The 23,931-nt window shown below is 34.6% G+C and overlaps 1 protein-coding gene across 8 annotated transcripts in view; it reads left to right on the plus strand.

The window, feature by feature from the left end:
* Positions 1–23,931, plus strand: part of LOC129234218 (phosphatase and actin regulator 4B-like) — a 162,390-nt gene that overhangs the window by 100,419 nt on the left and 38,040 nt on the right. The window contains exon 1 of one of the 8 annotated variants that reach the window (XM_054868145.1): positions 16,307–16,337. The exons of the other annotated variants lie outside the window; for them this stretch is intronic. Within the exon in view, the coding sequence (XP_054724120.1) occupies positions 16,322–16,337 (16 nt within the window). The 5' untranslated portion in view covers positions 16,307–16,321. Of the gene's footprint in view, positions 1–16,306; positions 16,338–23,931 lie in introns of those variants that run through there. 8 annotated transcript variants of the gene reach the window in all.

The following is a 23,931-nucleotide window of genomic DNA, read 5'->3' on the forward strand; positions in this document are numbered from 1 at the left end:
TTGTCCCAATTTTGAGCAACACTCAAGCCCACGCCTATTCTCTACTGGCCATAAGATAAAAAAATCTTAAAAAGCTTACTTTTTGCTCTTCTGTGTAGAATGAGTTTCCTGCTTCATCGTTCGGTATTTTTACAAAATTTACCAATATTTCAAGACATTTGATTGTAAAGGTTTTTTTTACAATTATTCCAATGTTTCCAAATGGTTTTTAATCAGAAACCGTGAATAAAATTAGATTTTTTAAACAGTTTTCCATGACGTAAACAAAGAATATTTTTCAAAATGTTTTTAAAAAGTCTAGGCAATTTTAGATTAATTGTTTGAAAAATAGGAAAAAGAGAAGGAAAACTGTTCTTTATTTCCTATTGCCAAGTTTTGGAGCAACATCAGTCGGTGTTAATTGGCATACAATTTATATTCAATATGAGTCTAGACAGCACGTCTGATGCTTATCCTGCTGTCGGTTTGAGTAGTTCTTTTTTTTTTTTTTTTAAATTAGTCTAGCGATTTCCGTTTTCATTAGATTTGGATGTTAAATTGGATTTGTTTGTCTTTCTCTGCTTATTTACAGCAATAGTTCTCAACCCATGTACCCCTTTTTACTTCCTTTTACAAAAAAGGAAGTATTGTATTCGCAAAAAAATTTTCACTTAAAAATCGGCCTTAATTTCCATTTTGCTCACCCCCAAATGAATGTTGAGGTTTTTTTCTCGACCCGACCACACGTACATATGTACCTAAGAACGTATAGACGCCCGAAATATCCATTTTGACCATCCCCGAGTTAATTACAGCGAGTTTTCTCGTGACGTCTGTATGTATGTATGTACGTATGTATGTATGTGTATGTATGTCGCATAAGTCAAGAACGGAATGTCCTAGAAAGTTGAAATTTGGTACGTAGACTCCTAGTGGAGTCTAGTTGTGCACCTTCCTTTTTTGGTTGCATTCCGAGTGTTTCTAAAGGGGTCTTTTGCCCCTTTTTGGGTGGAAATCATTAATTTCGATGTAAACTCAAGCGGTGTTATAACTTGGCGGGCACTTGGCGGTATATCACCAGTCTTTTGGGGGTCATCAAGTTTTGTCGCCAATTTGGCGACAAATTTGGCGATTTTTTTTTTAAATCTGGTTTCAATGTGGCCATTGTTGGTGATACTTAGAGAGCTAACTCTGATTCACATTAAAATTGCAATAATGGGGAAATAATATTAAATTGGTGTAAAAGGAAGTCATGTGTCATGCACACATCAGCTCGTTTGTGTATCATTAACTATGCATACCCTCAACGAGGATCTTTATTGAATTTAAAAGGGGAAATCGTAAGTGTTTTCCATAGACTAATAATAAGAGTAGACCGAGCTTTCTCATTCTTGCTGATGAAGAAAATTGGTTCATAGATGTATCATGTGACTAGTGGAAGGGCTTGGCGAAGACTTTGGCAGCATGGTTGCTAGATGCAGCATTATCTCTAGTTTGGCACTCGACATGTATTTTAAGACAATGTGTTTTCATTAAAAAAAACTTCCAGGTGCAGAGATTGAACTGTTTTTCTTTTAGTTATGCATTATTTTGACATTAGTAATAGTTTTTGTTCAGTTTTCGGTAACTTTTATTTCATTTGGAGCTGTCAGCGTTGGCGTGAATGAAATGGCGTAAACGTTTTGCATTAAAGCAAAAATGTACTAATCGGTATCTTAAATTGAAACTGTAGGTAAAAATCTTACCATTTGCTGATTCTTCTTGGTCGCTTGCATCTTTTATTGCTTAGAGAGTTATTGAAATTGACTAAAGAAAATGCACAATACTATCTAAACGAAAAACTCACTATATTAACAAAATATTTACAACTTAGAATAACAAATTTACAAATAGGACTCCATAAAAGATCATTCTTCCATGTTCCATCAATTCTATTTATTTTATTTCGCGCTGGCGTTGATCGTCTGCTACGATTAACGCCCGCTGTTGCTAGGATATCCACCAGTCACATGGTTTGGTTTATGAGCAGCAAAAGGGTTGCCATAGCTCGGTCTACTCTTATTAGTCTATGGTGTTTTCATCGGAAAAGTAGTTGAGTATTTTAAGTCTTGTAAAGAAGGTGTGCGCTTATGAAAGTATGTGACAAGCTTTAGAAATTTTTATGTTTTTTACTGTTTTAAAGCAAATGGGCATTATGGAAATGAAAGGAATCTGAAATATTTTTACAGAAGAAGTAAATGTGTAATTCCAGTTTGCGTAGTTGGGGATACTTTCATAACTGCAAGTAGAACATAATATAGTTTTAAAAATTGTATTTTCAGGTGGCGAGCAAAATTTTTATTTTTGAGTCTACATATCGTTTTCTCAGAGCAACAGCAAAATATCTTAGTTTTATTCCTGAGATTAAATGTCTTACTGTTGCTCTGAGCCGACGATATTGTATCTGAAGAGGGAGGAAAGTATTGTTGTGAATTTTCTTTATTCTTGCTGCTAAGAAAACTTGGAGGGAATCCAGGAATTTTCCTCACTACTTCTGTAAAACAAGTCACGTTATATAAAGAGAAGTTTAATTATCACAATTCTATCGAATCAGCGCTGGCGGGGAACGCTTTCTTCGAAATTTTAACTTTTTTTAAAATTTAATTTTTAATGAGACTTTTTTTTAATAGTGAATTTGTTAAAGTGAAGTGTTAAAAAGACTACGATTTTTTAACAGATTTTTACTATACGGCATTATGTGAAGGAGCTGTATTGATGAAAATCATTTTGTGTAGGGACTGCAAAGCTGGCCCAATTTTAAATTGGATGAATCTTTGATTTTTTTTTTTTAAATTGTCTTTATATCTACTTCTTCAAACATCAGTTTTTCTTCGGAATCAGCATGGACCTCATATATGTGCATGAAACTTGCATGTAGGCTTGTGTTCGAACTATGGATAATAAGTAGGAACACTTCATTGCTTTTAGACTGGAACAACTGCTTTTCGTCCCTTTCTCAGCTCGCTGAGCGCTAATCGAACCCAAATCTCAATAGCTTCCCACCTATCTCTAATGAAGTAAGTAGTGGAAGGAGATTGTTGTAATAACAATAAAACCGTATTATACTGTCTTATGAGCTCTAAACGTCGTCTGATAAAGAGGATAAAAAAAGAAATACACATTTCGAGCAGTTCTCCCGCGGGTTAAATAGCCACACTATCAGGCACCATTGTCTTATGCCGTGAGAGAAGTTGGCCAGTGCAGATAGCATCTGCTTCCGAGACCGCCTGAACCGGGGGAAGTTAAGGCAAGAAGAAAAAAAAAATTGATTAATTGGCGCCCTGAGGTTATTCATGAATATGCGCGTGTATTGTTTATGTGTGTTAGTGGTAATTCGAGTGTGTAAGGCTTCTTGTGTTACTTTTTATGTTTCCTTCTGGAAGTAGAGTTGATTGGCGGATGCATTTTCCATATATCTCGTCAAGTTTGGATGTATTTATCTGTATAGTTTTTTTGCTTCCATTTACAAAAAAGGAAGTATTGTAATTCGCGAAAAAATTTTCACTCAAAAAGCGACCTTAATTTCCATTTTTCTCACCCTCGAATGAATGTTGAGTTTTTTTTTTTCGACTCGACCACACGAGGATATATGCCGAGGAACCTACAGACACCAGAAATATCCATTTTGACGACCCCCCGAGCTAATTACAACGAATTTTTTCGTGACATCTGTATGTACTTATGTATGTGTGTATGTATCTCGCATAACTCAAAAACGGGATGTCCTAGAAAGTTGAAATTTTGTACGTAGACTCCTAGTGGGGCCTAGTTGTGCACCTTCCTTTTTGGTTGCATTCGGATGTTCCTAAGAGGGTCTTTTGCCCTTTTTAGGGAGGAAAACATTGTTAATTTTGATGTAAACTCAAGTGGTGTTATAATTTGTCGGACACTTGACGATATATCGCCATTCTTTTGGTCGCCAAGTTTTGTTGCCAACTTGGCAACAAATTTGGCGATTTTTTTTTAAATTCTAAATTTGGTTTCAATTTGGTTACTGTTGGTGATATTTAGAGAGTAAACAATTGAATCACATTAAAATTGCCAATAATGAGGAAATGACATGAAATTGGAGTAAAAGGAAGTCATGTGATGCACACATCAGCTCGTTTTCTTCTGTGTTGTAAATCTGTGCTTCGTTTGACGTGGCATTTTGCTGATGCGGAAGCGTTGGAAACGCGATAAATTTAAAAACTCAATTTCTTTTTCCTCAATGCCAAGTGTACTGTTACCAGGGTTCGAAAATACCATTATGTTTTCGAAAATATCCGATATTTTGACATATATCTGGTATTTTGGTATACATCCGATATTTTCAATCAGCACAAACTAAAATCTTCAAAATAGTAAATGCATCTTCAAATCACTCTTTAGTTTCTTATATTGTTATTACAATACGTAGACTTAAAATTAAACTTTCTTTCATTATTTATATCTAATATTTAATTTAAAACTCTTATCAATTTAAATGGAGTTAATTTAGCATTAGCTGGTTTACTCATCTTTCTTCTACTATTAGCTACTTTTACACAGTTGTATGATTCAGAAATTGAAATATGCATTGCACAGCCATAAGACAGTTTCTTTTTTTCTGACTTGCGTTTAATTATTAATAAGGCTCTTTTAATACGAATTAAAATTGTTACATTATTAATAATTTTATGAATATAAAATAGAGACGTGCCGAGTACTCGGTAACTACTCGGTACTCGTCCTACTCGGCCAATTTGCCGAATACTCAGTACTCGGCCAAATTTTGATCAGGTACTCTGCCAATACCGAGTAGCTGTAAAAAATTGAATATTGTTCAAAGCAGATTTTACAATTCATAAAAAAGTACAAGCATATAATATACTGCAATAATTTACAATTCAATTTTAAAAGGCTTTCAATTTTTGAGAATAATGAAGTTTGCTATGCTTCAATAGAGTAAATCTTATATTTTCATGCCCCAAAGTTAATGAAATTTATTTATTAAAAATGGGGTAAGAAAGGTTCGTACAGAAAATATGAAATTTTTACGTTATTAAATGGAGTCGAAGCATAAAAATACCTTTTCTTAAAAAATAAAACGTTAAAAGCACAAATGTGCAGGAACTCTGCAGACATGTGTTTTGACATTACAAGGAATGCTTTTTTCAATGCACAGAACGTGAGCTTGTAGATTTAATTTTTTTGTTTTGGAGCTTTTATACAACAAAAGTTGGATTTTTTTTACATTCATTAGCTCACATTTTATGCACTGAAAAGATGTTCCGTGTGATGCAGAAACACGTGTTTGCAGTGCTCCTGCATATTTGTGCTTTTAACGTTGTTCCATTTGCTTTTAAAAATTATTTACGTTTGGCGGACGAGAAGTATAGATTGATATAATTTGTTTTAATTCCAACTTAATTAATCCTACCTTTTATGTATTTGTTTATTTTTAATTGAAAAAATTTTTTTTTGTAAAATTATTGACACAAACAGAATCTTTTGAATGATGCGTAATTAAATTTCAGCTGGAATTTTGTTTTAAAAACTATTATTTGGACATGGAGGTGTGTTATACTACTGTTCCAAAGAGTTCAAAATTCGTCACGTGTGTGCCGGTAGTTCTTAAAACATAATTGGTACTCGGTAACTCGGTACTCGGCCGAGTCGTAACAGGCCGAGTACTCGGCTACTCGGTACGTCTCTAATATAAAATAAGATAGTATTGCATTACTTTAAATTAATAATGATTAATACATCATAAATATATAGTACATAACTTTTTAATAAGAAACGAATAATATTACAATGATTATTGTAATTTTTATATTGAAAATACCGTAGTTGAAAAAATAAATATCGAAAATATCAAAATATCATGATATTTTCAAAATAAACATCGGATATATATCATGTATGTCATGATACATATTGACTCATATATCGGTGAACCCTGACTGTTACGTCGTAAATTAATCAATTTGTTAAGACTATTTATCAATTTATTGAAAAAAAAATTTTCATCAAATTCTTATTGTATATAGATTCCTTGTTTCCTTTTATTACATTCAAACTGAAAACTTGGTTTTTATTTAAAAACATATCAAAAAATATTAGATGAGTACAGACTGTGACAGGCATTTCCTTCAATTCATGAACCCACAACTTTACTTCAAATTTTGTTCCTGTAAATATTTTCTAAATTATTTATTTTAAACTTATTTACTGCTATTATTATTACTAGAAAGTCGCCCGTCAAGGTATGATGGGTGACTACATTTGAACGAAGCCATTGTCTGTTTAGTGATATTTTGATAGTTGAAATTTTAAACATAACTCCAGTGGATTAACCCTAAACTCCAGTGGATAGAGTTAATTTTCAACCACTTTTTTGATTCTTCATTCCCCTAAAATGACTGTCTTTCCAGTAAAACTGTTAAGTCGTCGGATCGAGTTCAGCCTTTTCACAATAAAAACCTTTCCCTAAATGTTAAACATTACCAAAACATTTTATCAAATGAATCTGCCGTGACGCGAATTTCATTGTTGAAACTCGCGGGTTACTCGATCATTGGCTATTATTTATATGAGGATTATTTTGTGCCAAACTTTCATGTTTTTAAGATGCTTTTGCGGGAAAGAAGGTGAAAAAGCTTTCTTTGAAATAAATTGAAACATAAACCAACGAATATTTATGCTGAGTATTTTAATTCCGACTCACGAGGAGTTAACTGATGTTAAAAACAGATGTTGGAATACGAAAAACTGACTTGTTGTCTTTATAAGAAGGTTTTTTGTGTAAAGCTGAAATTATTGCCCGATATAATGTTGTAAAATCAATGTTAAAACTGAATTATTAATTTTATCTTTTGGAGGGTGGACTCCCCTCTAAGCTTTGTGTTCTCGCCGGGACAATTTTCTATGAGATGATCCAAGAAATTTTGTTAGGTATTCAGCTCCTTATTTTGGCCCCTGCTATAAATCACTCATCGTATCAGTAATTATGTCACAATGAATAATTGTTTGAATAAATAGTTGGAACATGCCAGTAAAGTTTCTGAGCAATTAGCAAAATGCGATAGCTCCCATCTTGGAAATTTTTGTTTCGTGTAGAATGGTATTTATTATTTAGTAGTGGTACCCGTACGGCTTTGCCCGTAGTAGAAAATTAAAAGGTCTTTTGGTTCACCCGGTATAATTACAAATAATGGATGGTGAATTTCTTGCCAATTGGCTTGCCCATATTACGGTTCCACGTTATGGTAATTCCGTAATTATGTGATAATTTCCTCGGGGAAATTTTCTTGAAATTGTAATATAAAAAGAACAAAATTGAATTTTCGAAAAATTGCTTCGAGGTGCGCACTCCCATGCTACAAACTAATTCTGTGCCAAATTTCATGAAAATCGGCCGAACGGTCTAGGCGCTACGAGCGTCACAGATATCCTGACAGAGAGAGATCCGGACAGAGCGAGATCCAGATAGAGACTTTCAGCTTTATTATTAGTAAAGATTTGGAGTATGAAAGTTATGGTTATTCAATTTCAAGTTTAATTTTAAGCTCATTGAAATGTTTTTACGTTTGTTTTTAAAGGTCTACATTCTTTTTCTCTGATTGCTCATTCTTGATACGGAGTTTATTAGAGTTCACACTGTTTGTAGACAGTTCACAAACTCCTACAAAGAAAAGTTTCAATTTTTAGTACTTAGTTTCGTAATTTGAAGTTGTGAATGAGTCACTTTGCCAGACTCCAAGATCCAAGCAGCGTTCGGGAGCTGAAACTCAATTGTTGCAAGTCCTTTGATTAAAATTATAAATTAAAAGTACTCTTCCTTTAACTAAGTTTTTTGTCTGCTTACAATGGTTACATTGTTTCTGTGATTAACAGTGTCTTATTTTACTTTCAAAATTTATTGTAAATTAATTTAGAAATTTTCCTTTTTTTTTTCTTGTATGTTTTGAGCTTTGTAGATACCGAATGACAACAGGACGCTCGGTTTATCACCCGTGTTTTTTAAGGTTTCTCGATTAGAGGATTGTAAATATTCTTCCAGGCGACGAGTTGGGGAAAGCCTTGGAGAAGCTCCAAGTGACGTACGTATTAGCAGGATTTAGCGTAGGTGGCCTTACTTAATGTATGTGACCTGTTGAACTGTTAGCCGGCAGGTGAAAAGAATGGAATTCCTTCGTGGTGATGCTTTAGCGTCTCAACATTTGTAAGGTGGAAAGGAAATTTCTAACAGGATGTCTTCGTGTTGTCTTAATGATTTATCCGGTGCATCTAGACTTTCTGAAATTACGCCTTAGTGCTTGTAGCTAAATGATAACCAGCAATTTCGTAACGGTGTAGTTTCTGTTTTTTTAAGCTTTAATATTTTATGGCGAATGTAACAAATAACGAATGTGTTTTTAACCCCCGACACATAAAGGAAGGGGGTTATAAGTTTGACGTATCTGTGTGTCTGTCTGTGGCACTCTAGCTCCGAAACGGATGGACCGATTTTGAAAAAAAAAAAAAATGTTCGGAAGGAGAGTTGATCGAGAGTGTTCTTAGCTAGGTTGCATCTTTAGATGACATTAATTAACGAAGATATTTATTAAAAACCTCTCAAAGGTTTTTCGCGTTTTTTGCATAGAAAACAAAGTTACAATTTCCAAAATTTAATACCAAAATAAAGAATTTTTTTCCGCATCTGATAGAATGTGTTTGGAACTTCCATGTTTCATAGAATTCGAATTATAGCGGTTTTTAAAGCGAATTTTAATAACGGTTAAGCCTTTATTCTCGCGATTGATGACCGAATTCTTTGTTGGCCGACAAGAAAAGAAAACGCAATGATTTCAAATTATTTGTTGCCAGTTTCTATTTAATAGCAAATAAAATACTTGACATTGATTTTTAATCATATAAGGCTTTTTAAAGGATTTTCAAGTTTCCCTCTTGATTCTACAGTTGCGACTCAGTCGGGGTTTTTTTAAATTTTTAATTTTATTAAATCTGTAAGAGTGAAATCTTTCACGGCTGGTGGCAATGATATTACGAGATTCCGGGCTGTTGTGTCGTAGTTTGAGTGTAGTAACTCCAAATGTTTTGACAAGATCTGCGGCGGTAATCTTCAGTGGTAGCATGGACACTGCTTCTAGGGAAGCGATTTCCCTGGTTTTTTAGAGGGTACTAGCTCTTCCCTCAAAAAAAAAAAAAAAAAAAAAACAGCGATACTTGCATCAGGTGCTAAGAAATCGCTTCCCTGGAAATTGCGTCCACGCAGCCACTGAAGATGACCGTCGCAGATGCGGTCGAAACGTTTGAAGTTACTACACTCGGACCATAGCACAACAGCCCGGAATCTTTTAATAATGTTGAATGTGTTTTTTGATTATTAAATGACGAGTAAAAAAATTGAAAATGATTTTTAAAAATTATAGGTTATAGCTTGGTGATTCGCGGCAGCTTATGAAAGATTTAATCCAGAGGTATTGGCACGTGATTTTTATCGGTTTCAGTGTCTGGACTTCTTCATGGTGTCCACTGCAAGAGTTATTATCGTTCGACTTTTTGTTATTATTAAGCGGCCTATTGCTTTTATTTTGTTCTCAACATTCCTTTTAATTTTTTTAGGCAAAGCATCCTGAATGTTGAACACTAAGTAATTCATCAGCATGATTGGAGGCATTATGTTCCTACTTATGTTATTCAGCCACATAAATAAAGGCGGGTCCAGCATCTAGTTTTGGAGGGGATCACGATCGGAAAAGGAGCCAAAGGGCAATTTTAGGGTATTGGGGTCTGGGGGCGAATATTTCGATACAAATAATCCGATGATATATCGCCGCTTCCCCACTGGATCCACCCCTGCACATAAGTTTAGTGAACTTCAAATACTGCAGTAAACTCCCGATTATCCGCGGAATAGGGTGGCACTGTAACCGCGGATAAGCGGAAACCTCGGATAATCCGAACAATGGGTAAAAAACAATACAACTGTATACAATAGCTAAAAATATGAATAAAACTCATACATTTAAGTTATAGCTAAAAACATTGCTACATTGCATCTACTAACATTGAATGTAAAAAAATATATGCATTTAAAGCTAAAAACAAACAGTAGCATAATCATAAAGTTAAAAATTTTTTAATGAACATTAAAAAATTAATAAAATCAATTGTGGAAAGACCCGCGGATAAGCCGAGCCGCGGATAATCCGACCGCCGATAATCGGGAGTTTACTACTTATAATTTGTATTTAGTTTTTTGAACCCTTTATTTACCAATAACGATCTTTTTATTGCAAAGGGTAGATACATTGGTTTTCATAAAAGAAAATTATTGCTGCTGCTATTTGTCCGTTCGAGGCATTTTATCTTCATTAGAAAGAGTATCCGTTGCCTTAGATATCGTGCCACATTTCTCTGAATTTCAAACGATATTTTGATCTCATTGAATGAGCTGTGCTAGAAATGAGATACCTGCTATATTTGCAATTTTGCTGAAAACAAAATATTGAACTGAAAATTTTAAGTTTCCATAAACATTTTAAGTTTTTACTAACCATAAACATCTATTGTAATACGAAATTGACTGCCTCCTTTTTTGAAAAGCATCAACTAACTGAAGACTAATCCGTCTCATGATTTAAGAGCTATTCAAATCATACTTATTTTTTTCTTTTTAATCTACCGCATTTTTCAGCTTTCTGAATGGGATTGAAATAGTGTCTTTTTTTTTTTTTTTTTTGTATTCTCCTGAGCCGACTTCTCACCCTAAACAATTCTCTGTTCCGGGCGTTTTGTTCTTGCTCCAGTATCCGCTACAATCTTTTCTTTGGGCAGAAATGGAAAGGAAAGCAATGGAATGAGTTAGACCTCAAAGCAGTGACCACAGTTTTTTGTTCTTAGAAATTCCTTCAAAAGTGAAACTCATTTCTCAGAACACGTAATTGATGATTTCCTTCCTGTTTCTTGATTGACGGTTTCCTTGATTGATGAAAGTCCCAGCCTATAATTGTTCGTTAAAGTAATATATTTAAGGCTTTCGAGAGGGTTATTTATTTTCTTCGCACTAATTACAAAAAGCTAATTGAGTTTTTATCACATTAGCTGTTAATGATTGTGCGTGTAGGGAATTGCTTCGGTAGAACAGCGCTTTGGAACGTGTCCAACTCCCGTAGAACCGTAATATCCATTGTAATAATGTTTTCCAAAATATTTTTTTGTACTGTCAATGCTAAAATAAAAAATGATATGAAACAGAACAGTTAATTAATCGTCTATTAGAAATTTGAGAAAAGAAAAAGTGATATTGGGATTGAGACATGACCATTGACCAGTGGTGCATTTGGGGGGAACTGGCCCTTTTTTAGGCCAGATATTATGGGTGAGGAATGTTAGTGGGGACAGAAAAGGTCATTTAAGATTACTTATGCTAGCTTTAGTTTAAAAAGCAGACATTTATTTTACGAAGAAGGGCTATGAAATTAATTTACTTTTAATTTGCATTCCCCCCCCCCAACAATAGGCTAATTATGAGGGCAGGGGCGTTAGCACTACCCATAACTAAGACTATTCCTCAAACACTTACAGAAATGCTCTTCTGAGGGTGATGAAGGGTACATTACGCTTATGAACTACTGTGTTCCGATTGGCAGTATGTGTTCAAGCTAAGAGTTCAAGTGGTTCACCACCAAAGGCCCTCCTTCCTGCCTTCCTGGTCTAGCGTGATTTAGCGTTTGGTATTAAAAAATGAGGCACTGTATTGCTAAAAGATATTGATGTTTTCAGTAAGTTACCGCCCTACAGCCAGGGCTAAGGTAGAAATACATGAAAGACACCGCCAGCTCTGTCGATTCCAGCCGAGGACTACAGTTTCGTGCTTATTAGCACTCGTCACGCGAGTTGAACCGAACCATTGCTTCGGTCACTCGTCTGGTCAGTGCTATTTCTGTATTAGCTACCAGCTTGTTTGGCTCTCTTGGCTTCCTTTAGAGGTTTTCCACCTCCAACTCCGTCACTCCTATGCCGGGCTAATGAGTGCTAATAAGCACGAAACTGCAGTCCTCGGCTGGAATTGACTGAGCTGGCGGTATATTTCAGATATTGATGTTGTCTATTGAAATGATCACTTAGTTTTTTTTTTTTTTTTGCTTTGATTAATACAGTCGAGACATTTGATCTCTTGCGGAACTCCTTTAGAAATGTTTCATGGTACCTTAGAAATCTACTGTGGCCGTGAGCGGGGGGGGGGGGGGGGGGGGAGAATCTAGTTCGATTTAATGTTGTTAAAAAAAGTATTTTAACTATTCTTTTTTCAAAAATTTCTATATTTATGTAGCTTAATTTTTTTAATTAAAGAATTCTTTTTCATTAGAATGCGCAAGAGCGTGCACAGGGAGGGGGGAGGGACACCTGTTGGCCCCCGTGCCCGAGATTTTTAAAGTGAAGGGTGAAATGTATGTTGGGACGTAGGGGGTAAACAATATGGAGGGGGCCGGTATAGTCATTTATGACGAGCCCCGAAATTCCTGTGCACGCCCCTTAGAATGTGAAAACAAATGGATCTTAGGACCGCCAGCCTCACTGTGATTGCATTGTTTTCGTATGCCTATTCTTTCTAATTAATGTGCACTGAACTATATTAGCTCTTTAAAAATAACTAAATTAGCGTCAACTGTAACTTTCGTTTAGAAATTTTTTGAAATTGATCCTTTAATCCGACTGTTTGATCCATTTAACGGGCGAATTCAACACAATGTTTTGTCTCCTCACATGCTTTATTCTAATTAACCAGTGATCCGAGTCGGCGATCGGTGATTACTCCATAACAATGCTCTTCAAGTTTATATATTCATTGAAGATTGGCATGACATCTCGACTTCTTTTACTCTGATAAAAGGGTTCGCCACTCCGCCTCAAATTAGTTGTTGAATTTTTATGTGCTGATTATTAGTGCTGATGAGTTTGATTTTGTTTGAACATTTAATTTTTACAAGTGCATGGGGGGGGGGGGGATGCTATGCTATCAACCAGTGGCGAATCCAGTGGGGGCGGCTATGAGGCTGCAGCCGACCCCAGACCAGAATTAAACTCTTTTTTTTAGTCTTTTATTAAAATGTTTATCCATCTTAATGTAAAAAAAATGATATACGTAATTTCATCCATCCTATCTTTATCATTTAATTTAATTTCCCTCTTCGGTTGATACATGATTTTGCGATAGTAACGGGGATGTAAGTTTTCTGAAATTTCTCTTTGAATTTCAGAAATTTTGCCCTACCTGTTTCAAAGGTTTCTTTATTTACTCTTTAAAAGAAGGAAGCGTGAAAAAAAGTGCAGACTCATAACTATACTTGTCTCTTCCTTTCTCTCTCTCTCTTTAAATGGCAGGTTTATTATTAAATCTTAAAATTTTTGTCTCTTTTCTCGCTGTTTTTAACTATTAGTTTACCAGTTTTCAGCTTTTTTTTTTCATCTATTTCGTTTACACCATCATCTGCAATTACTATGCGCATTTTAGTTTTTTTTTCCTTCTTTTTTTTCATCCTTAACAAGAATTGACATTTTTGCCATCAAATGGCTTATCAATGGTATCTAAAATGCAATAATTTGATTTTTGATACACACCGACATTAAAATTTTAACAGGAAATAAAATTTAAGATAAACTTTCTGAGTCACACATAAAATTAATTAGTTGTTCACACCCCTAGATATCATATAATGATAAAAAACGCCTTCGTTTACGTTTACATCAATGAACTTTGGTGATGACAAGGATACACAAAATTTTAAAAACCTCAGCTGCCCCCAGAACAAAATCCTGGATTCGCCACTGCTGTCAACAGCCATTACTTACCAAACATTGCCTCCTGACCAGTCGACCATACGATAGTGTGGTAATGATGAAAATCAGAATAAGTAGCTATTAAAAGAGCATACTAAAACATGTTTTTGCACGTATAAATTATTTGCCCTCGTGACCCCGTTAGCGAAAGGTGAGGTCTTCCAAGTCTGCCGAAATTTTAAAAAAAAGTATCGAAATTTAGCGAGTTTCAGTGAGTAATGGAAGATATCTTTCACACGCTTTGTGGATGGATGGCCAACTACATGAAGACGGTGAAATCGTCGGCAAGAAATGGTGATACATTCAATTTCTCGCTAATTCTTAAAATTTCGGTAGATTTTAAGCCCTTATGTCCTGATTACGGGAGCACAAGGACAAATAATGTTTGCTTAAAAAAAGTCTACCTATTTTAATTTTTTTCATTATTACACTATCCGTGTGAATCCCTGGTTGAGTCGGTATCAAACTAGTTAAAAAAATTCTGGGTTCACACTAGAAATGAGTTCGGGCTCATTTTTAAGAGCCCGGGCCCGCCCGAGCCCGAAAATTTGTATCCGAGCCCTCCCGAGCCCAAGTGATATTGTCTCGGACCAAAATCCGAGCCCAAAGGAAACTTTCTTGTATCAAAAACTGAGCCTTCTACAGTCTGACATGATCTCTCTGTTAATGAAAAATGTTACGTCAAATGTTCTTAATTAACAGAAGTTTCAAAATTTTCTTAAAATGCTCCACTTCAAATGCATTACTGTATGACATATTGCAATAGTAATCGCAAAAAACACTATAAATAAGCAAAAATTAGTTAATTTATTTTTTTGAGGGTGGGGGGTAAATTTGACATTGATTGAACTGATTTAAATGTTCCTTTCATTTTCTCACAGTAGGAAAATGTTTATTTGCTTTGAATTTGTATGGAGATCGGCGATTGAATTTGCTTCGTATCAATTCGAGATATTATCATGCGATTACTGGTGCAAGAGTCCTTACAAAATAAGGCGTGGCTTAAGAACGTGCACACCTCGCGGGTTTTTGAAATTAATTTGGAACTGATTTACTGAGGGAAGATGGGAATGCTTTGTCCGAAATAGTTTGTTTATTGTTAAAAACATATTTCAATTTAAGTGAAAATTGGTTTAAAACAACTTATTAATGAATCATCAGTGTCTTTTTGAATGAAAGCTGGTGTAAGCAGGGCTTAATTTCTAACAAAAGTGTGGAACCCTATTCTTCAACATTACTTCCCTCAAATAATTTGAGCTTTGTTTGAAATGTGAAAATTCTTATACATCTGAAGAGAAGTGCAGGAGCTTAACTTCCACGAGTTCCCATGCAAGTTAAGCCCTGTTTGAACCCTCATTAATGCGGACTAATATATCTAGATCGTTCGAATTAATGAAAGTACGGTTTGAACAAAATAGCCTGCACATCAAGCAAAGCTACGTACAAACTACAGTACGCAGTAAAAATTGTATTTGAATGCAAGAAAATGAAATTTTACAGGCCTTACAAAAATAAATTATTTCTCTAACTCGCCTTTTATGCATACACAGTGCAGTGAAACCCTGTGTAAGTTGACCACTCTCGGTGCACTACTTTAGTTGTCAACTGAAACAGGTGGTCAACTTACAGAGGTTGATTTATATGATAAGGGCTAATTCCGTGCCTGAAAAAAGCGGCCAACTTAGAATAGTGCCGTAGCGAGAAAAAATCCTGAAGGTTGTTTGTTAATTTCTGAAGGTTGAAGTATATATATATATATATAGTATATATATGTGTATGTGTGTATATATATTATTCTTTATCAATTAAACAACAAAGGACATTATAAACGGATCTTCAGGTTCGACTGAAAAATTATTTTTTTGGGGCTCATGGGGGGGGGGGGGCTTTTGATCCCCCTATCCCCCCATGGCTACGCCACTGACTTAGAAAGGTGGTCAACTTCACAGGTTTTACTGTATGTGTATTTAAATGACTTGCCGGATTATGCGAAGTCCAGTTTAATCTGGTCCAGATTAAGGAAGGTTAACTGTAATCGAAATTGACCTTTTTTTTTTTGCCAAACAAAAATTAGTCAACTATGACATTTTCCCTATTAAAAGGTACCTTTAATAGGGCAAATATTTTTTTCCGTTAAGCGCTGATGGTACTGTGTTGTGATTGATAGCATAGCACCCTGAAATTGCTACACTTATAAATAATATAAAATAATCAGATTATTTAGTACAAATGTACTCAGATGAAGCGACTAATTTGGGACAGAGGGAGGAGTATTTTTATTAGTAGAGCAAAATTTCGCTTCTGGTTAGTCTATTGCTCTTTATCGATTGATGACTCATGGCTGGGTTTTTCTACTCTTATGTTGGAACGCTCTCATTTAACGACAGAACCATTCTAGAGAAAAACTGTACGGGTTACTACACAAAATTGTTTTGCTCAGATCGTCCTTAAAAACCTCAAAAACATGTCTTTTATTTGTTTCATAAACTTAATGTCGATTTTCAGAGGTAAGTTAAGTGTTATTTTTCTGTTTTCACCTCGAGTGCAATATCAATTTGTCTCATGTTCTGTGTAACAATGTAGTGTATTGTCTTTCTGTGTAACAACACAACAGGACAACCTTAATTTTTTTTCATCATTTGATAAGCTTTGGTGGAAAAATTTTGAGTTTATTTCAAAGCTGCCAACTTGTACGATTTAGCCGTAGTACGTTGTAAGATTTTCGGAAGTTTTGTACGATTGTACGGTCTTATGGCAGATTTGTATGGTTTTTGGTTTTAATTTTACGATAAATTGCGAACGGTCGAAGTTTTCTTTTACTTCCAGTACTTTTGAGAGCAGAAAAACTATTCTTTTGAACAAGTTTTTGATAGATAATTTTGAAAGTTTTGAAGTCAGCAACTTTTCAAAGTTTAAGTTCAAAGAAATAACATTTTATTTATTTACTTATGTTTAAATTTTTTTTTTTCCTTATAAAAGTACAGATCAAGTAAAAGTAAGGATTTGAAAATATTATTATACTTTAAATTTTAATACTTTGCTTTATGATGGTCAAAATAGGGTAGAACTATAACCACCTCGCACATTGTAAGATTTTTTAAGCTGGCATGTTAGCAGCTATGCTTGACTCTTCATATTTATTTTGTGGGTTTTTTAATTTATCATTTACTTGTTTTGCTAAAAAGTGTATTTTAAATGTAATTTCGAAGACGAAGGGTTATTTTTACAACAAATTTAAAATTTTGATTTTTGGTTAGTTATGGTTTCTAACGTTTCTATTCGCGACAAGAAATGTCTTGAAAAACAGATTTTTGAAAAATGTGGTCATTTCGGCAAAACTGTAGAAACGTTTTCCTACTAAAAAATCGATTCTGTGTGCAGAAGCAGTTTTACAAGAAATAAATGCTCTGTATAATTGCTTCTCTATAACAGGGTTTGCCGAACCGGGCCCAGCCCGAAAAAAACCACCTGGGTTTATTTGGGTGGACACATAACCTAATATTTGATTAAAAAATTGAATTTAATGCTATTTCGTGCCACAATTACTCCATAAAGTTAAGAAACTGGTGTATAAACTGTGTAACTTTAGTGGCAAGTGTTCAAAATTTCCGAATTTTAAAGAAAAAATTACTTACTTTTTTACTATTCTGCTATTTTATGTGCAAAAATCATCCAGTAATCGCAACGAAAACTTCTCATTATAGTGTTTTAATCAATTAAAATTAATGTGTCTTAAAAATCGTAAAGGCTTGATTCTCTTTTTACTTACTTTTACAAAAAAGGAAGTACACTGTATTCGCGAAAATTTTTTAATTAAAATATCGACCTTAATTTCTATTTTTCTTACCCCCGATTGAATGTTGAGTTTTTTTTTTTTCGACTCGACCACACGTGGATAAGTGCCAAAGAACGTATAAACACGCGAAATAACCATTTTGACGATTCCCGAGTTAATTACAACGAGTTTTCTCGTGGCGTCTGTATGTGCGTACCACGCCTATGTATGTCGAATAACTCAAGAACGGAATGTCCTAGAAAGTGGAAATTTGGTACGTAGACTCCTAGTGGGGTCTAGTTGTGCACCTCCTCTTTTGATTGCATTCGGGTGTTTCTAAAGGGGTCTTTTGCCCCTTTTTTTTGGGGGGGGAGGAATCATTGTTAATTTCGATGTAAACTCAAGTGGTGTTATAATTTGGTGGACACTTGGCGATATGTCGCCAGTCTTTTGGTCGCCAAGTTTTGCGATTTTTTTTTAAAAAATTTGGTTTCAATTTGGCCACTGTTGGTGATATTTAGAGAGTAAACTATTTCATCTCATTAAAACTGCCAATAATGAGAAAATTACATTAAATTGGTTTCTTTTGAAAATTACTGGTAATTTGTTTCCCCCACCCCCACCCCTTTGAGATGCTATTAAATACACATTTCCATGAGCCCCATTAAGGAAAAAAATTACTTTTTATTTTTCTTCTTTTGAGATCGGCCACTACTGCCGCAAAACTTCTTTTATTGTCCATTGCCGTACTCTTTTCGTCGCTAAAGCGTTTAACATGATTTAAAAGCAATTCACCTCTCATAATCGGGTGTTTCTTATCACGTCAGATGAATCGGTTTTATTTGCTCTAAACGCATTTTCCGATCTGGCCTAATCCCAAAGCTTGCACATGTCATGCTTTGGTAATCATCTTGTGGAATCCCAGGGTTATTGTTCTTGCTGATTAAACTGAGCATTTCTGGCTCGCGACCAGCCCCGCGAGGTATATGTGATTCATTCATACCGGAAAACGATGGAAAAGGGGCACTTTGCCACTAAACTTGGTGTGATTTTTTTTTTTTTTTTTTTTTGCCCATGTATCTGGCATTTAAAATCTTGATCTGTGTAAAGTGTGGCGAGTGCACGTTGTATGAGAAAAAAGAACTGATTTTTACTTCCTTTTACAAACATGGTTTGTAACATTTTGCGCGCCCCCGGAATGAATATTGATTTTTTTTTTCAACCCGACCACACGTGGATACGTGCCTAAGAAGGTATAGACACCTGAAGAATCCATTTCGACGATCCCCGAGTTAATTACAACGAGTTTTCTCGTGACGTCCGTATGTACGTACTATGTGCGTATGTATCTCGCATAACTCAAGAACGGTATGTCCTAGAAAGTTGAAAATTTTCACATAGACTCCAAGTGGAGTCTAGTTGTTTGAATAAAATACTGCATTTTATTCAAACATAAAATGGATTTCAAGTAGAGCAAAGAAAGAAAACCATTATCATTGGTAACGTAAATCAGGGAAATTTGGTAAACTTAATCAGGGAAATCGGGGAAAAATCTGGGAACTTTTTTTCACAATTCCCGTCGCCACCCTGTTCTTCCTCATCATAATCATTTCGCCAGTTTTAGCTTATGCAACGATTTCAGCACACGCTTGTTCACCTGATTGTTCGCTTTTATTTGATCTTTTTTGTTAAAATTTACTTGCTTAGTAAGTGCTTGAATACGTTTAATTCTAGGGCTACATCTTGTTTATGATTCAATTATTAAAACTAATTCCTCATTGAATGATACCTCGTAAAGGTACATGCGCTTCCTCAGCCTACTGCAACATTCCAAGAACATCCTCGGAATCGGCTCAAGTAGTTGATTCCGAACTACATTTCAAAACTTCAATTTTGTTTAAAGTGTTGAATTTTAACTTGAATGGTTTCGGATCGCTTCCTGACCATTTATTTACGAGTATTCTTAAATATCATGTTTTTTGCATTGTAAGCATTAAAGAATTTACTCATGGACTATCATTAATAATAACGGCAAATTCCAGAATTGAAAAAGTTTCATGATGCATATTACTAAAATTCAGGGTTCGTGAATTTTTTTATTTAAAAAAAAAAAAAATCAAACGTCGGATTTTTTTGCTTTAAATCGGATTTCTTTGATTTTTTTAAAATGTTCAAAGATTTGTAGATATTAATTACTTTGCATTTATAAACATAATATATTTCTTACAATAGATGAATCCATTCAACTTACTTTTAAAATTAAGATAAGTTCTCTAACTATTCAATAATATTTTAAGATTTATAAATACGTTATAATGCTTAGATTTGATTTTGTTTTATGCTTTGCTTAAAGATAAGGTTTCCATTATCATGTACGTTTTTAGTGTAAAATAATATGTTGAACAATTACTTTTCTGAACTATATTAGTCATGGTGTGTAAGAAAAACTCAAAATTTTTATTTTGTTCTAAACTAATTTTGGAGCAATAAGAATTAATTCCTAAAAGCAATAGAGTGAAAATCTGTAACACACACAGAATGAGGGATCTATGTAGTTTTCTGTGGAAGTTAAGATAGTATAATGCAGTGTAGTTAAATTTAGAGCAATACATCCTAAAAATGCAGAATTAATTTATAAAAGTAAAATCAACTGATTTTAATTAATGACTTTGTTAAAAAAAATCACTTAATTCAAATCAATTGATTTAAATCGATGATTTTTTTTTTAAAAATAACTTGATTTTAAATCATGATTTTAATCACGATTTAAATCAAGCTGATTTAAATCAAACCCTGCTGAAAATCACGGATAAACGAATGTGATGGAATAATTAAATTTCTTTTGCCTTTTTTTTTAATCGTAAGTTCAGATTTTATTTTCAGTTGAGGGTATAATTCTGCGTTATTTTGAGATTCCTTGTTTGAATCTTGATGGAATCTTTGCTAGAATGACCGTTTGTCCTTACTAGTGTAGTTTGGGGGCGGGGGTTTTGTTTGGCAAAATTACAATGAGGATGGCTTACACGGAAACATGCTACGACTTCATGAATCACTGTTGACTGCATCTTATTATTTTGAACTGAGTTTTAAAAAATGACTCATAATTCTTTAGATTAATGCTATTAAAATAGACTTTCTTCTTTTTTAAGAGATAAAGAAAATTAAGATTTGCACCCGGAAATGGTGAAAGTGAGTCTAGTGAAATGAGTCCACAAGCGCTGTTATTTTCACAATAGTATGCTTCCTCGTTTACTTCAAGAAAGTTTTGTAATTGAATGCATCAACAACTTGTTTTACACGTCAAGTACTCGATTCGAAATTTGTAACAAATCGCTCAATGGCGACAACAGTGACATATTTCAAAAGTGTAAAACGTTGCAATATTTCATTTGAAATCCAAATTTAATTACTTTTCTTGGCACAAAACTCGCAAGGTAGTTAACATAACTAGTGCGTGGTGGATATAATTAGTAAGGACATATCATTAAAATTTCATAATTTAGAAGAAAATTTTCGAATTGTTGTGCATGATTAATTTAAACTAAAAAAAAAAACCCCGCCAGTAAAAATGACATGAAAATAGTTTACTCGTATTTTAATGCACTGCTCGAAAACAAACGTGTAAAACATTGATACTGTTTTGGGGGGAGGCATGCCACTATTGTCGCTGATTCAAAATTTAATTCAAACTATATTGTGATTTTTTTCATGTACGATTGAAATACACGATATTGAAAGCAAACTTGCTTGGTTTCAGGGAGGCTTTACTCCATTGTGTTTCTGTTGGCAATTAATTTCGGAAATATCCTAATCGTTTTCGTCTTACTCTAGTCAAAAGCCTTTTGCCGCTCTATTAACCTGATCGTCTGCAGAATGAAGGGCGTGTGATGTGTGGGGAGGAGTTTTGTTCCTTGGAGGAAGAGGTCAAGGATAAGAGAATTAGAAGATGGAATATTTCTTCCGACTGTCAAAATGCGATTAGCAACTTCGCTTGAGTTTCGATTCCAGTTTCTTAAGTGGCGTTATTTTTTCTCTGGCAATAGCTTGGGTTGTTTTTGACTCATTGCCAACAGCTGATAAAATTTCTATTTGTAGTTTTTTTACTTCCTGTTGTTTCACTACTTGGAACTAGTGCATAAATGAAGCAAAAAGTGGTATTTTATGAGGGAAAACAATTGGCCATAACCAACACCACACCAAGGACACTAAGACTGCTTCTGGTGTGGAGTTACCAGGGGCGTGCACAGAAATTTTGGGACCCGTCACAAATGGCTTTTACAGGCTCCCCTCCATATTGTTTACCCCAACATCCTTACACATTTCACCCTCATTTTAAAAATCTCGGGGCCCCCCTTCAGGCTTGGGCTCGGCCAACAGCTCCCCCTCCCTGTGCACTTCCCTGGGTGTTACCGTAACTTAATTGTGAACAAAATGTGCAAATAAGTAAGTTTGAACACAAAATATGTGCAGATTGATTGTGCTTTTATATGTTTTATGTAATGGAAAACTCTTGATTTCAGTAATTCGAACGAATCCCGACATCAACCTTTCGCTACGAGAGATTTAAATGTTATTCCTCCAAAAATGCAAATAAATAATAATAAAAATGCTTTGTTATGCTCAGAACCGCGCTCACCTCTTCACTGTTTGGGGGCTAAACCTGTAATCTCAAGGCGTCTTCGAGTTCATTGACATTAATTGCATTCCATGACTCGAAGTTACGTTAGAATGATTAAGCTTTCATCACATGCTGTTTAAGAATTAAAAGCACGTGGCTTTTGTTCTGCTGAATCATTATTATCACGTGGATCGATTGTATACTTCATTCCCCTGTCTACCATAGGGACTTTTTTTTTTATGTTGACTTGTATTCCTGTGCGTGTTGGCGAATATTTTTCTTCAGTTGCTATGGTTATGTTGTTATACTCGGTGCTTGTTCTAAAATTATCGGAAATGTTTCGCGCTTTGTTGTAATACTTTAATCATAATTATCTCCATTTTACCAACGATGCATGCTTTTGTTTTCTATGTATTAAATACATAAGTGTTTTTAGTGGAATTCCTAAATTACTAACAGCGTAGTTAGGAACTTCAAAAGAATTGTGTAATTTACGTCGGGGATTTTCGAACTTTTCCCGATTTGCGGCACCCATTGAAGAATTAGAACTTTCTCACGCCCCCTAGTCTATCGCTACTACATATTTAATAATGGATGCCATGGACGCTTCGTGGCCCCCTTGCCTCTCTTTGCGGTACCCACCCCCTTGGAAACCCTTGATTTATGCAGTTGTTTATTCATTGATTAATGAACATGAATTGTTTATAAGGTCGCCCCGGCTTTTAGATCAGTTTCGCGAAGTACCGAGTAGCAACCTTATATTGAGGTTCAACTGTAACTCTTTCATTTGGGGGGAAAAAAAAATCAAATTCCAACTCAGAAAAACAAGAGAGGAAGGAAAATTAGCAATGAAATGATTTTATTTATTTTTATTTATTTATTGCAGTTCGTGCTTTAAAATTAAGACGAGTGGAGAAGAGGGGACTTTTATTATTATTATTATTATTATTTTTTTTGTAGGTAAACTTGCGTATCTGGAAATGAATTAAATCTCCTCAAAGATTTCCTGCTCTGATAAAAGCATGTTTATTTTCTTGTTTAGAAGCAATGAAAAGAATGTACTGAAGCTTATTAATTTTCAAATGTTACTACGCTGATTTAGACACGTTATTTCCCCATTAAAGCAGTTTTCTAAAATCATTCTGGGAATCTTATGACTTAAAAACCAAAACTACTTTTTAAGTTATTGCCATACACCTTTTTTTTACAACATAGCTTCCAGTGTTCTGAAATAAAGATGGTAAAACCGATAATATACTCTGTTCTGTACTCATTCTTTTTTTCATTCATTCGAATTGTAAAACTTCTTAGAAATGTGTCCGCAATTACAGTCTCTAGGTATCATTTAAAATAGCGAGATCTGCACGCGTTCCGCTCAATTTTTACGCCTTTCTATAATTACTATCTTCGAAAACCGTAGAAGAAGAATGGAACTAGGTCACGTGGTCGTCTTCAGTCATGAATATTGGGAAACATCACGAACTTGCACCGTTTTTTCCGGCGACTCTTAAAGCCTCCGCTAGAATAGGAAAGGCTAAATGAAATTTAAAGAATGTGGTTGAACTGGCGTTATTTTCCCGTCATTGAATTGAATCTTTCAAATTACGTTAGTAAGCAGAAGAATAATCTGCACAGCCAGTGTAAATGCGTGGGACGTGTGTTGTAAATTTTCTTTGAGGTGATTAATGTTGTGGTTAGCTGTCTGCAA

This window comes from Uloborus diversus, chromosome 1 (genome assembly GCF_026930045.1).
Source record: "Uloborus diversus isolate 005 chromosome 1, Udiv.v.3.1, whole genome shotgun sequence".
NCBI classification, from domain to species: Eukaryota; Metazoa; Arthropoda; class Arachnida; order Araneae; family Uloboridae; genus Uloborus; species Uloborus diversus.